Source organism: Procambarus clarkii, chromosome 63 (genome assembly GCF_040958095.1).
Source record: "Procambarus clarkii isolate CNS0578487 chromosome 63, FALCON_Pclarkii_2.0, whole genome shotgun sequence".
Taxonomy (NCBI): domain Eukaryota; kingdom Metazoa; phylum Arthropoda; class Malacostraca; order Decapoda; family Cambaridae; genus Procambarus; species Procambarus clarkii.
Window position 1 is genome coordinate 24379912 of NC_091212.1, and position 12312 is coordinate 24392223.

At 44.8% G+C, this 12312-nt stretch overlaps 1 protein-coding gene across 1 annotated transcript; it reads left to right on the forward strand.

Moving 5' to 3' along the window:
- Nucleotides 1-1433: 1433 nt before the first annotated feature.
- On the forward strand, nt 1434-11669 carry LOC138354557 (serine-aspartate repeat-containing protein C-like). Its single transcript, XM_069308924.1, has 2 exons — nt 1434-1579; nt 11177-11669. The coding sequence occupies exons 1-2, from the start codon at nt 1434-1436 to the stop codon at nt 11667-11669; spliced, it is 639 nt and encodes a 212-aa protein (XP_069165025.1).
- The last annotated feature ends 643 nt before the right edge of the window (nt 11670-12312 follow it).

Below are 12312 nucleotides of genomic sequence, written 5' to 3' on the forward strand. Positions count from 1 at the left end.
CTACAGAAGGTGTCGTTGATGATAGCCAGTTGTGTTGCTACAGAATGTGTCGTTGATGACAGCCAGGTGTGTTGCTACAGATGTCGTTGATGACAGCCAGTTGTGTTGCTACAGAAGGTGTCGTTGATGACAGCCAGTTGTGTTGCTACAGAAGGTGTCGTTGATGACAGCCAGTTGTGTTGCTACAGAATGTGTCGTTGATGACAGCCAGGTGTGTTGCTACAGGTGTCATAGATGACAGCCAGTTGTGTTGCTACAGAAGGTGTCATTGATGACAGCCAGTTGTGTTGCTACAGAAGGTGTCGTTGATGACAGCCAGTTGTGATGCTACAGAAGGTGTCGTTGATGACAGCCAGTTGTGTTGCTACAGAAGGTGTCGTTGATGACAGCCAGGTGTGTTGCTACAGGTGTCATAGATGACAGCCAGTTGTGTTGCTACAGATGTCGTTGATGACAGCCAGTTGTGTTGCTACAGAAGGTGTCATTGATGACAGCCAGTTGTGTTGCTACAGAAGGTGTCGTTGATGACAGCCAGTTGTGATGCTACAGAAGGTGTCGTTGATGACAGCCAGGTGTGTTGCTACAGGTGTCATAGATGACAGCCAGGTGTGTTGCTACAGATGTCGTTGATGACAGCCAGTTGTGTTGCTACAGAAGATGTCATTGATGACAGCCAGTTGTGTTGCTACAGGTGTCATTGATGACAGCCAGTTGTGTTGCTACAGGTGTCATAGATGACAGCCAGGTGTGTTGCTACAGAAGGTGTCATAGATGACAGCCAGGTGTGTTGCTACAGAAGGTGTCATAGATGACAGCCAGGTGTGTTGCTACAGAAGGTGTCATAGATGACAGCCAGGTGTGTTGCTACAGAAGGTGTCATAGATGACAGCCAGTTGTGTTGCTACAGGTGTCATAGATGACAGCCAGGTGTGTTGCTACAGGTGTCATAGATGACAGCCAGGTGTGTAGCTTAAGACGCTGCAGAATATTGCTTCAGGCTGAAAGTAGCACATTACGTCACTTGTGGCAGGTAGACGGAGTGTGTGTGTGTGTTCCACATCACTGAAGCTCGTGAATAACATAAGATTCCTGCTGCTGTACTTAAAAAAAGAGAGAGAATGGTATAGTCAAGGCTTCAAGATCTCTAGCAAGGTGAGAACACACTCAATCAGACCCTATAGGAGGTAAATGTGTTGGTCAGAATATGAAAATAAATAGAAGGCCTATTGGCAGATACGAGGCTGTTTTTATTGTATCCACCCAAATACATTCATATAAATGTCTAACTGACGCCTAACACAATCCAACGGTCCCCACGCCTATTGTTACCCCCAATATTTACTTAGATCTTTTGTTCCATAAAACAACAACCTTGAGATAAAGCGTCGTGTCTCTGCTACTTATATGCAGAAGAACGTTGGTTGATGCGGACAATGAGTGGACAAGGTCAAGGTCACCGTCAAGGACTTGGTCAGGACAAGGTTAAGGGCAATGTCAAGGGTCAAGGCAAGGTTAAAGGCAATGTCAAGGGTCAAGGCAAGGTTAAGGGTCAGACTGTATACGAATATCATCTTCACATGTAAGCAGGAACAGGACAGCCTCACAGGGGTAATGTTCATGCTTCAATCTAGCTAACCTGAGCTGAGCTGAGCTGAGCTGAGCTGAGACTAGTTTAATCCCACTCTTCTGAGAAGGGGACTGATGGACACTACAAAAACAACAACAACACGATTGTATTACAAACAGCTAGAACTCCCACACTCCAACTCCACCCCCTCGAGCACCCCCCCCCCCCCCCAAATGCATCCACAAGCAAAAACACAAAAAAAGACTGGACCTGATGTGTGTGTGTGAGAGCTTAGCACAATAACCTCGGGGTCACAGTGGGTCTGACGAGCGCGAGCCTCCACTACGTGTCATTGATTGGACACGTGTGAGCGTGCCCGTGTCTGGGAGATGAGGCAGGTGTCAACCCATCGCCAATCCTTGCCTGCCTTTGAGAGAGGCGAGGCACCGATTTTTGGCACAGTGAAAGGAGAGGGGAGGGAGCAAGACCTGCTCCCTCCCCTCGAGACAAGGATGAGTGACAGGGAGGAGGAAGAGAAGCAGGAGGAGGAGGAGAAGGAGAATGAGGAGTAAAAGAAGAAGTAGGATAAAGAAGAGCTAGAATATAGATGAAGAGAAATATAAAAAATAACGAGAATATGGAGTAGGGAGAAGAGAAGGAGAAACAGACACAAGGAAAAGTGCGAAAATATGCAGGAGAAACAGGGCAGAAAAAGGAGTATAGGAACAATGTGGAGGATAGAGGAGGAAGAGGGGAAAAAAGAGAAGCAGCAGCAGATAAGCATAGGGAAAAGAGATGAACAAGGAATCAGACCTTAGAATATATAATGAATCACAAACTATTTTTAATTTCTCAAATGTTGATATGTACTTTATACAAGTACACTTATGACTTAACTGGCACTTGGCTAATTAGACTACATGTATCGCATGAATTGGCTAGAATAGTAGCAAGGCTACTATTCTTGAATAGTAGAATGCAAGGTCTACTTCTCGGCCTACTATGCAAGGCCAATAGAATTGGCCTTGCATATATATATATATATATATATATATATATATATATATATATATATATATATATATATATATATATATATATATATATATATATATATATATATATATATATATATATATTAGTATATTTTGGTAGCAGTCTTTCCTGTGGACATATATTATTAAATATGACCGAAAAAGTAAGATTAATAATTCTAACACGAATTTTCTCGATCTTTCTTATGTTTCTTTTCACTGTTGATTGTTGAAAAACCAATTCTCCAAAATTCATTTTTATTTCTAGTCTGACGCGACACTTGAGCGCGTTTCGTAAAACTTATTACATTTTCAAAGACTTTAGTTTACACACACACACACAACTATAACTGAATAGAGCTTAAACATCTTCGATTTTTATACTTGCATTTGGGTGAGGTGATATGTTACAACAGTTTTGGATGAGGTGAAAACAAACTTTCAACACAAGCCAGAACACGAAACAATGGGTATTAAAGGTAAGAATGGAAGTAATTGCAGAGGGCCTATTGGCCCATATTTCTTGATGCTTCTATATTGGAGCGGAGTCTTGAAGTGGGTAGAATATAGTTGTGCATTAATTGGCTGTTGATTGCTGGTGTTGACTTCTTGATGTGTAGTGCCTTGCAGATGTCAAGCCGCCTGCTATCGCTGTATCTATCGATGATTTCTGTGTTGTTTGCTAAGATTTCTCTGGTGATGGTCTGGTTGTGGGAAGAGATTATATGTTCCTTATTGGAGCCCTGTTGCTTATGCATCGTTAAACGCCTGGAAAGAGATGTTGTTGTCTTGCCTATATACTGAGTTTTTTGAGGCTTACAGTCCCCAAGAGGGCCTTTGAAGGCATAGACGACGTTGGTCTCTTTTAAAGCGTTCTGCTTTGTGTCTGGAGAGTTTCTCATGAGTAGGCTGGCCGTTTTCTTGGTTTTATAGTAAATCGTCAGTTGTATCTTCTGATTTTTGTCTGTAGGGATAACGTTTCTATTAACAATATCTTTCAGGACCCTTTCCTCCGTTTTATGAGCTGTGGAAAAGAAGTTCCTGTAAAATAGTCTAATAGGGGGTACAGGCGTTGTGTTAGTTGTCTCTTCAGAGGTTGCATGGCGTTTCACTTTCCTTCTTATGATGTCTTCAACGAAACCATTGGAGAAGCCGTTGTTGACTAGGACCTGCCTTACCCTACAGAGTTCTTCGTCGACTTGCTTCCATTCTGAGCTGTGGCTGAGAGCACGGTCGACATAAGCGTTAACAACACTCCTCTTGTACCTGTCTGGGCAGTCACTGTTGGCATTGAGGCACATTCCTATGTTTGCTTCTTTAGTGTAGACTGCAGTGTGGAAACCTCCGCTCCTTTCCATGAGTTACATCTAGAAAGGGCAGCTTCCCATCTTTCTCCATCTCCTAAGTGAAACGCAACACAGAATTTCGCTCAAATGCCTCTTTCAGCTCCTGCAGATGTCTGACATCAGGTACCTGTGTAAAAATGTCGTCAACATACCTGCAGTATATGGCCGGTTTCAAGTTCATATCGACTAAGACCTTCTGTCGACAAAATATACTAATATATATATATATATATATATATATATATATATATATATATATATATATATATATATATATATATATATATATATATATACATATATATTTACTTTATTTGAATTTTGTTACAAAAAAGGAGTTACATATGGGTTACAAAGATGGTTATCATAGGTTGTCGAGTTCCTCCAGCTCCTCAGATGGCCACACTGAGGCGCTGGAAAAAAAAGCTTGCAGCTCTTGGGTCCCTTGTTGTTTCAATGAGCCTAGAACCCAGTTCCTTCAAAAAACTGGTAGCACTTTTACCCCAGGCGCCGAGTGTCTCAGAAGCAATGGGGACAAAATTGTAGTGGTGATCCAGTTCACTATACTTACGGGATTTGGCTGCTTCCCTGTGGGTGGCAGCGCCACCTGGTTGTGCAACACTGAGGTTAATGTAGGTGTTAGCCAGGGTTCATACGCACGTGTAGTCCCATACCAACTGCTTGCCATTCTTCCAGGGGTTCACTGTGATACCATCCGGGCGACCAATAAGAGCATCAGAGTTATTTCAGCTGGGCATCCAGCTGTGGTGAGGCTCCTCTTGATGATGTCGTTAACTTCATTGTGCCTCGAGTGCCATCCCCCTGTGCTTTGGCAGAGTAGGCCATGGTGGCCGTACCTGTCAGCCACCACCTCGCCGCAAATACACCTATATCTGGTGTGGATTGGGGCAGCAAGGCGGAGGGCCACAGCAATTCGGAGGGCGTGTGGTGTGAGACGCGTGCCAGTTGCCGACATTGGGGTTGCTAACAGGAAATCCCCTGCATGTGGTGCTGCTTCTGCTGTGAGGCGAGCAATGTCGTGTTGTGTTGTTGCAGCACCCAGGCACTCTGCAGCAACTTGGTCTACAATGGGGCCATCCCAGCTGGATTGCTTGTGGGCTTTTGGGGATGGTGGTTGAGGTGATTGGCCTGCACGAGAGGCCCACTCTGTGGCACAGCATGTAAAATTGGGATCATGTACACCTGCCAGCTGATGTAAGTGGGCAGGTAGAATTTCCTTCACAAGGTCGTCGGATGCTGATAAGGAGGACAGGAAGGCTGGAACAGCGATTTGCGTTGCTGTTCGAACTCCGAGGCCCCCAAGTCTTACGGGAAGAGAGGCTTGTTTCCACTGTAGGTCATCGAGAGAGAGGTTAAGGGCTTTTTCTAGCATTGATTTCAGTAACCGCTCATACTCACTTAGTTTTTGGCTACTGTAAGATGGTGAACACCTCAGAAAGTAGGTTAACCTGGGGAGGGACAGACATCTGGTGATGAGGTAGAGTGCATCATGAGCATCAATATCCTCAATCCTCCCATCCATCCTCTTAAGGTCGGCGATTTTCTTATCAAGCACCTCATCGATGGCTTTCAACCCCAGGGGAGCTCCTAGGAGTGTGCTGTCTTCAGGTTTAGTTTTATGGATATTTGGCAGAAGACCCTCTATTCTCTCTACGATGCCCTGGTTGGAACATATTATTTCACATTTAGAAGGGTTCAGGGTGAGGCCTAAAACTGCACCTTGCTCCTGGATTTTTCTGATGTCCTCCAGGAGGGAGTCTTGGGAACCAGCTAGGGTACCATCATCCAAGAACCAGATGTTAAGCTCGCTGGACAGGACCTTTGATGACTAAGCAGAAAAGGAGAGGAGCAAGGGGGTCACCCTGTTGGACGCCTTCTCGCGAGTCAATTTCATGTTCGCCAAAAAGTAGCTTAAGATCCATACTGTAGCATGAATGTACAAAAGGGTAGAGGGAAGGGAAATGACTATGAACCGCACGGAGTACAGCATCCCTCCGCACCAAATTGAAGGCATTTTTGAAATCTAGCTTGATAAGGGCCTTTTCGTCTGTGATGTTGGCGATGAAGGCTCGAGCTGCATGGGCTGCCGCCTCACACCCTTGTGGAATGCCAAACCCGAGCTGTTTTGGCTTCAGCATGTTGGCCGCTGCATCACTAACAGTTCTTGCAGCTGCCTTTGCGACAAGACGCCGGAGAGAATTGCCCACACCTATTGGCCTGATCCCTCCATCCTTTTTCTTTAGAGCACAGAGAGATGCTCCAAAAAAGATAGGTCTTATGGACGCTGGTATGTTGCCAGCTAGACATGTGTTGGTGAATCTGGTTAGTTCCACCAAGAGGTTCTTTGCAATGTCACCCAGTGCAGGGTTGAGCATTTGCTTGAGGTGGTTGGGTTTTAGTCCTGTGAACCCACCTGCTGATCCTGTAGGGAAGGACATGGCTGCTTTATGGACCACAGATTCAGCCACCCAGAGAGGTTCTGCTCCGGTAGCCCCCACTTGTACAATGTCGTCCTCACGCGGAGCCCTGGGTGGGTGTTTCTCCCTTAGGGCTTGAGCTGTTGCGGCATCTCTGTCGGCAATTGAGTCCTCACTGGTGATGACTCGTATTGCGCCAATAGTGTTTCCTTCTTCTATTTTTTTGGTGACTGATGTTCTGATTTTTAATGTCTCGGATATGCCACTGTTGCTCTTCCTGCCGTGGGTGTTTCTCGCGCGAGTGGGAAGGCGCACCTGGTTGTCCTCCCTGGGAAAATCATTTATAGCTTTGATGACTGAGGCAGCTAAGGTTTTGTCTCTCCTTGCAGGGGTGGCTAGACATATGTTGCCAAACATTAGGAGGTTGTGCCATGCTTGGGTCGTTCCAGGATATGCCACTGTTGCTCTTCCTGCCGTGGGTGTTTCTCGCGTTTTTCGCATTCAATCGATGAGGTCCTTGATCCTTTATATCCTAGGTCCTTTATATTATATATATATATTATATATATATATATATATATATATATATATATATATATATATATATATATATATATATATATATATATATATATATATATATCCCTTCCCTATCTGTCCCGGATGTTTACACTGATGTCTAGTCTCCTGGGCACTCAGTGTTAAAAGCCTTCTGGCAGTATAAATATTCAGAGGATGACATCTTTCTCTGGTCTCACTCTCGCCTCTGTCAATCTAAACATATACATCACCATTCAATAGGAAGAACAACGGCTGGGTTGTTCATCCTGTGAGTGAACATGCCGCTATAACAACACATACATCATCCCCTCCAATAGGAAGAACAACGACTGGGGTGTTCATCCTGCAAAGCTCAATGCTTGTGTTCATTAGAGCCGCTCTAAAGATGTTGGGTTGTTCCCCCCTTCTTATGGTCCGGTTTCGACGCCTTGAACAGTAGGCTTGTGAGGAACACAACAATATACCGCCAGCTGTCTCTTTCCCTGTATCGTTCCTATAGTGACACAAAATCTGTCTTCCAGCTGTCTGGTAGTTCTCCTGTTTCAAGTGTCCTCCTCTATGCCTCCACAAGCGCCATGCATAGAGCATCAGCATATTCTCTTAACACACAATCAATAGCGGGAACCAAGAGCTAATACTCAACCCTTGCAAACATATGTAAGGTTGAACTGCTAAAATATATTCGTCTTTCGTCCTAACATTTTATTTAAATTAGTTTTGTTTATATGGGTTTTGTTTACATGGGTTACCATGACAACGGTTTACCTCCCACTCCTCCTCCTCCCCCCCCCCTCCTTACACTGGGGTCAAGGGTCAAGGTCACGTCCTGAAGCTGTATTGGTTGAGATTTCTTCACATTTCCTGACAGATTAAGCTTTAATATTAATAATATTATAGTATGATTAGTAGTAGTAGTAACAGCAGCAGCAGAGGCAGCGGTAGCAGCAGCAGCGGCAGCAGCAGTAGTGGCAGCAGCAGCAGCAGTAGTGGCAGCAGCAGCAGCAGCGGCAGCAGCAGTAGTGGCAGCAGCAGCAGAGACAGCGGCAGCAGCAGCAGTATTGACAGTAGCAACAGCAGCAGTGGCAGTAGCAGCAGCGGCAGCAGCAGTGACAGCAGCAGCGGCAGCAGCAGCAGTGGCAGTAGCAGCAGCGGCAGCAGCAGCAGTGGCAGTAGCAGCAGCGGCAGCAGCAGCAGTGGCAGCAGCAGCAGCAGCAGCAGCGGCAGCAGCAGCAGCAGCAGCAGCGGCGGCGGCAGCAGCAGTAGCAGCAGCAGCAGCAACGGCGGCAGCGGCAGCAGCAGTAGCAGCAGCAGTAGCAGCGGCAGCAGCAGCAGCGGCAGCAGCGGCAGCAGCAGCAGCGGCGGCGGCAGCAGCAGCAGCAGCAGCAGCGGCAGCAGCAGCAGCAGCAGCAGCGGCAGCAGCAGCAGCGGCGGCGGCAGCAGCAGCAGCAGCAGAGGCGACGGCAGCAGCAGCAGCAGCAGCGGCGGCGGCAGCAACAGCGGCAGCAGCAGCAGTATTATTATTATTATTATTATTATTATTATTGTTTTCTACCTCAGACGTGGCCACACATTTACAATGCTAACGAGCATATATACATTTTCTTCTGTCCTCCATGGACAGGGTTAGAGATGTGTTAAATATATAGTTCAAGGGTTTATTGAACACTTAACCACAGAAGGTGATTCGGTGCTTTTAAAATGCTAATCTAACCTACAGACATAAATACATAGATACAGAGTTACGTCTGCCCTACATAAAGTGGACGATGTGTTCTTTACATAGTATCATTAATGTGCATTTACAAAGGTGAAATGTAATTCTGATCAGCTTCCACATATACTTTATACACATACATACATATACATACGAACACACACACACATATATATATATATATATATATATATATATATATATATATATATATATATATATATATATATATATATATATATATATATATATTTCATTGAATATGACCGCATATTCTGTATTTATTATTTTCTGGTTTAGGGCTTCTATCCCTCTAACTATTTTCTTAGCATCAGGGCTTAATTGAAATAGGAGTTCTCCAAAACTCATTTTCGTACTTTTAAGGTGAAGAAAAGAAGTGATTTACTATAGAGTGTATTACACTTATTTGTATAATTTGCACGACGTTTCGAACCTCCATGGTTCATTCTCAAGTGAACAGATCTTACAATACTAGTTGATTTTATACCCGCATTAGGTCAGGTGATAATACAATGAAGGTGAAAACATGGGGGGATACATAAGGGATAAACATAGGGGCTGCAGAAGGCTTATTGGCCCATACGAGGCATCTCCTATCTAAACACAAAGATTAATCCAGTGTAATTGGCCTGTTATGTTGGACATTGTCTTCTGTGATGGCATCGATATGTTCTTGTCTTGTCCTTACTCTCATGGTGGGTAGAGTAAATAGTTCCGTGATTTGGGTGTTCATGGTAGGTCGCTCTAGTCTTATGTGAATTGCCTCAAGAATTTGTAATCTTCTTGAATCTTGGGTTTTGTCTATTATGCAAGTATTCTTGTTCAACATTTCTCTTGTTAGAGTAATGTCATGGGCTTGTCTCATGCTTTGAAACATGTTTGAAAGAAAACCTGCTGCCAGTATACACCAATATATATATATATATATATATATATATATATATATATATATATATATATATATATATATATATATATATATATATATATATATATATATATATATATATATATATATATATATATATTCGTGGGGCCTCGTAGCCTGGTGGATAGCGCGCAGGACTCGTAATTCTGTGGCGCGGGTTCGATTCCCGCACGAGGAGGAAACAAATGGGCAAAGTTTCTTTCACCCTGAATGCCCCTGTTACCTAGCAGTAAATAGGTACCTGGGTGTTAGTCAGCTGTCACGGGCTGCTTCCTGGGGGTGGAGGCCTGGTCGAGGACCGGGCCGCGGGGGACACTTAAAAGCCCCGAAATCATCTCAAGATAACCTCAAGATAACCTCAAGATATACACGCACACATACACATACATTTATGGCTCTCCTACTCTGAGAGAGAAAGATAGCTGATAGAGAAACTAGTGTTATTAAGCACTTAACCACTGAAGGTGATTAAGGTGCCTTTACAAGCTCAGGTTATATAGTTACATCACATACATACATTGTATAGTTGATACATTACATGGCCAATCTTGGGTACAAGTCCAATTTATCATTAAGTGTTCCAATATTCATATAGTAATTACAGAGTTCAGCATACCTTAGCCCAGGAGGGCGAAAGTCAGTCAGTATGGGACATTCTACAATATAATGTTCAAGAGAGTGCATGTTTTCTCTTTCACAAAGTTGACACATTGTGTACTCGACATTTGGGTTTTGAGAAAGCTGCCAGATACGTCTATATCCCAGGCGTATTCTGGCCACTATAACATCACATTGCCGGGTTCTTGTTTTATTAGTCCCATATGTGAATGTCTCCTCACGATATCTATCATAATATTTAATTCTACAACTTTCAGGTCTTTGTGAATTTGTTAAGTCGGTGAGATTTTCATTAGATATTTGTTTAAGTATTCTCTTTGTCACAGCTAATGAAACACCCATATCAATTTCTACTACTGGGTTTCTACAGGCTGTCTTTGCAAACATATCAGCAGTGTCATGCCTTGAGATGCCAACATGTGATGGTATCCATAGGAATTTAATTTCAAATCTGTTTTCTTTAGCAGCTAAAACATTCATTCGAATATCACTGACTATTTTCTGGGTGTCACTATTATGTGCGTTCAATGCCAGGAGTGTACTCTGCGAGTCACAGTATATAATACAGCAGTAGCAACAGCGGCAGCAGCAGTAGTGACAGCAGTAGTGACAGCAGCAGCAGTAGTGACAGCAGCAGCAGTAGTGACAGCAGCGGCAGTAGTGACAGCAGCAGCAGTAGTGACAGCAGCGGCAGCAGCAGCAGTAGTGACAGTAGCAACAGCGGCAGCAGCAGTAGTGACAGCAGCAGCAGTAGTGACAGCAGCGGCAGCAGCAGCAGTAGTGACAGCAGCAGCAGCAGCAGCAGTAGTGACAGCAGCGGCAGCAGCAGAAGCAGTAGTGACAGCAGCAGCAGTAGTGACAGCAGCGGCAGCAGCAGCAGTAGTGACAGCAGCAGCAGCAGCAGCAGCAGTAGTGACAGCAGCGGCAGCAGCAGAAGCAGTAGTGACAGCAGCAGCAGCAGTAGTGACAGCAGTGGCAGCAGCAGCAGTAGTGACAGCAACAGCAGCAGAAGCAGTAGTGACAGCAGAAGCAGTAGTGACAGCAGCAGCAGCAGTAGTGACAGCAGGAGCAGTAGTGACAGCAGAAGCAGTAGTGACAGCAGCAGAAGCAGTAGTGACAGCAGCAGCAGCAGTAGTGACAGCAGCAGCAACAGCAGAAGCAGTAGTGACAGCAGAAGCAGTAGTGACAGCAGCAGCAGCAGCAGAAGCAGTAGTGACAGCAGAAGCAGTAGTGACAGCAGCAGCAGCAGTAGTGACAGCAGCAGCAGCAGAAGCAGTAGTGACAGCAGAAGCAGTAGTGAGAGCAGCAGTAGTGACAGCAGCAGAAGCAGTAGTGACAGCAGAAGCAGTAGTGACAGCAGCAGCAGCAGTAGTGACAGCAGGAGCAGCAGCGGCAGAAGCGGAAGTGTCAATAACATCAGCTCACATGAAAACCACTATTAAAGTCCTACCACTAAAGGTGTTTTCTTTGTCCACCTTTAACTACATGATAATTAAAATTATCACGACGACTCTTATGCAACCCTGTCTCCGCTACCTCTCTCTCTCTCTCTCTCTCTCTCTCTCTCTCTCTCTCTCTCTCTCTCTCTCCCTCCCTCTTCCCTTCTACTTGCCTCACTTTCATCATCCTCTTTTTTTGTTGACACAACTCACCGTAAAATAAATAGCCTGTCTGGCTGTCTTACACTCATAACACACACACACACAGGGCGCCTGGTGGTTGAGTGGACAGCACTTGGAATACGTAGTCCTGTGGACCGGGGATCGATCCCCGGCGATGGCGGAAACAAATGGGCAGAGTTTCTTTCACCCTGATGCCCTTGTTACATAGCAGTAAATAGGTACCTGGGAGTTAGACAGCTGTTACAGGCTGATTCCTGTGTGTGTGTGTGTGTGTGTGTGTGTGTGTGTGTGTGTGTGTGTGTGTGTGTGTGTGTGTGTGTGTGTGTGTGTGTGTGTGTGTGTGTACTCACCTAGTTGTACTCACCTAGTTGTGTCTGCAGGATCGAGCATTGACTCTTGGATCCCGCCTTTCGAGCATCGGTTGTTTACAGCAATGACTCCTGTCCCATTTCCCTATCATACC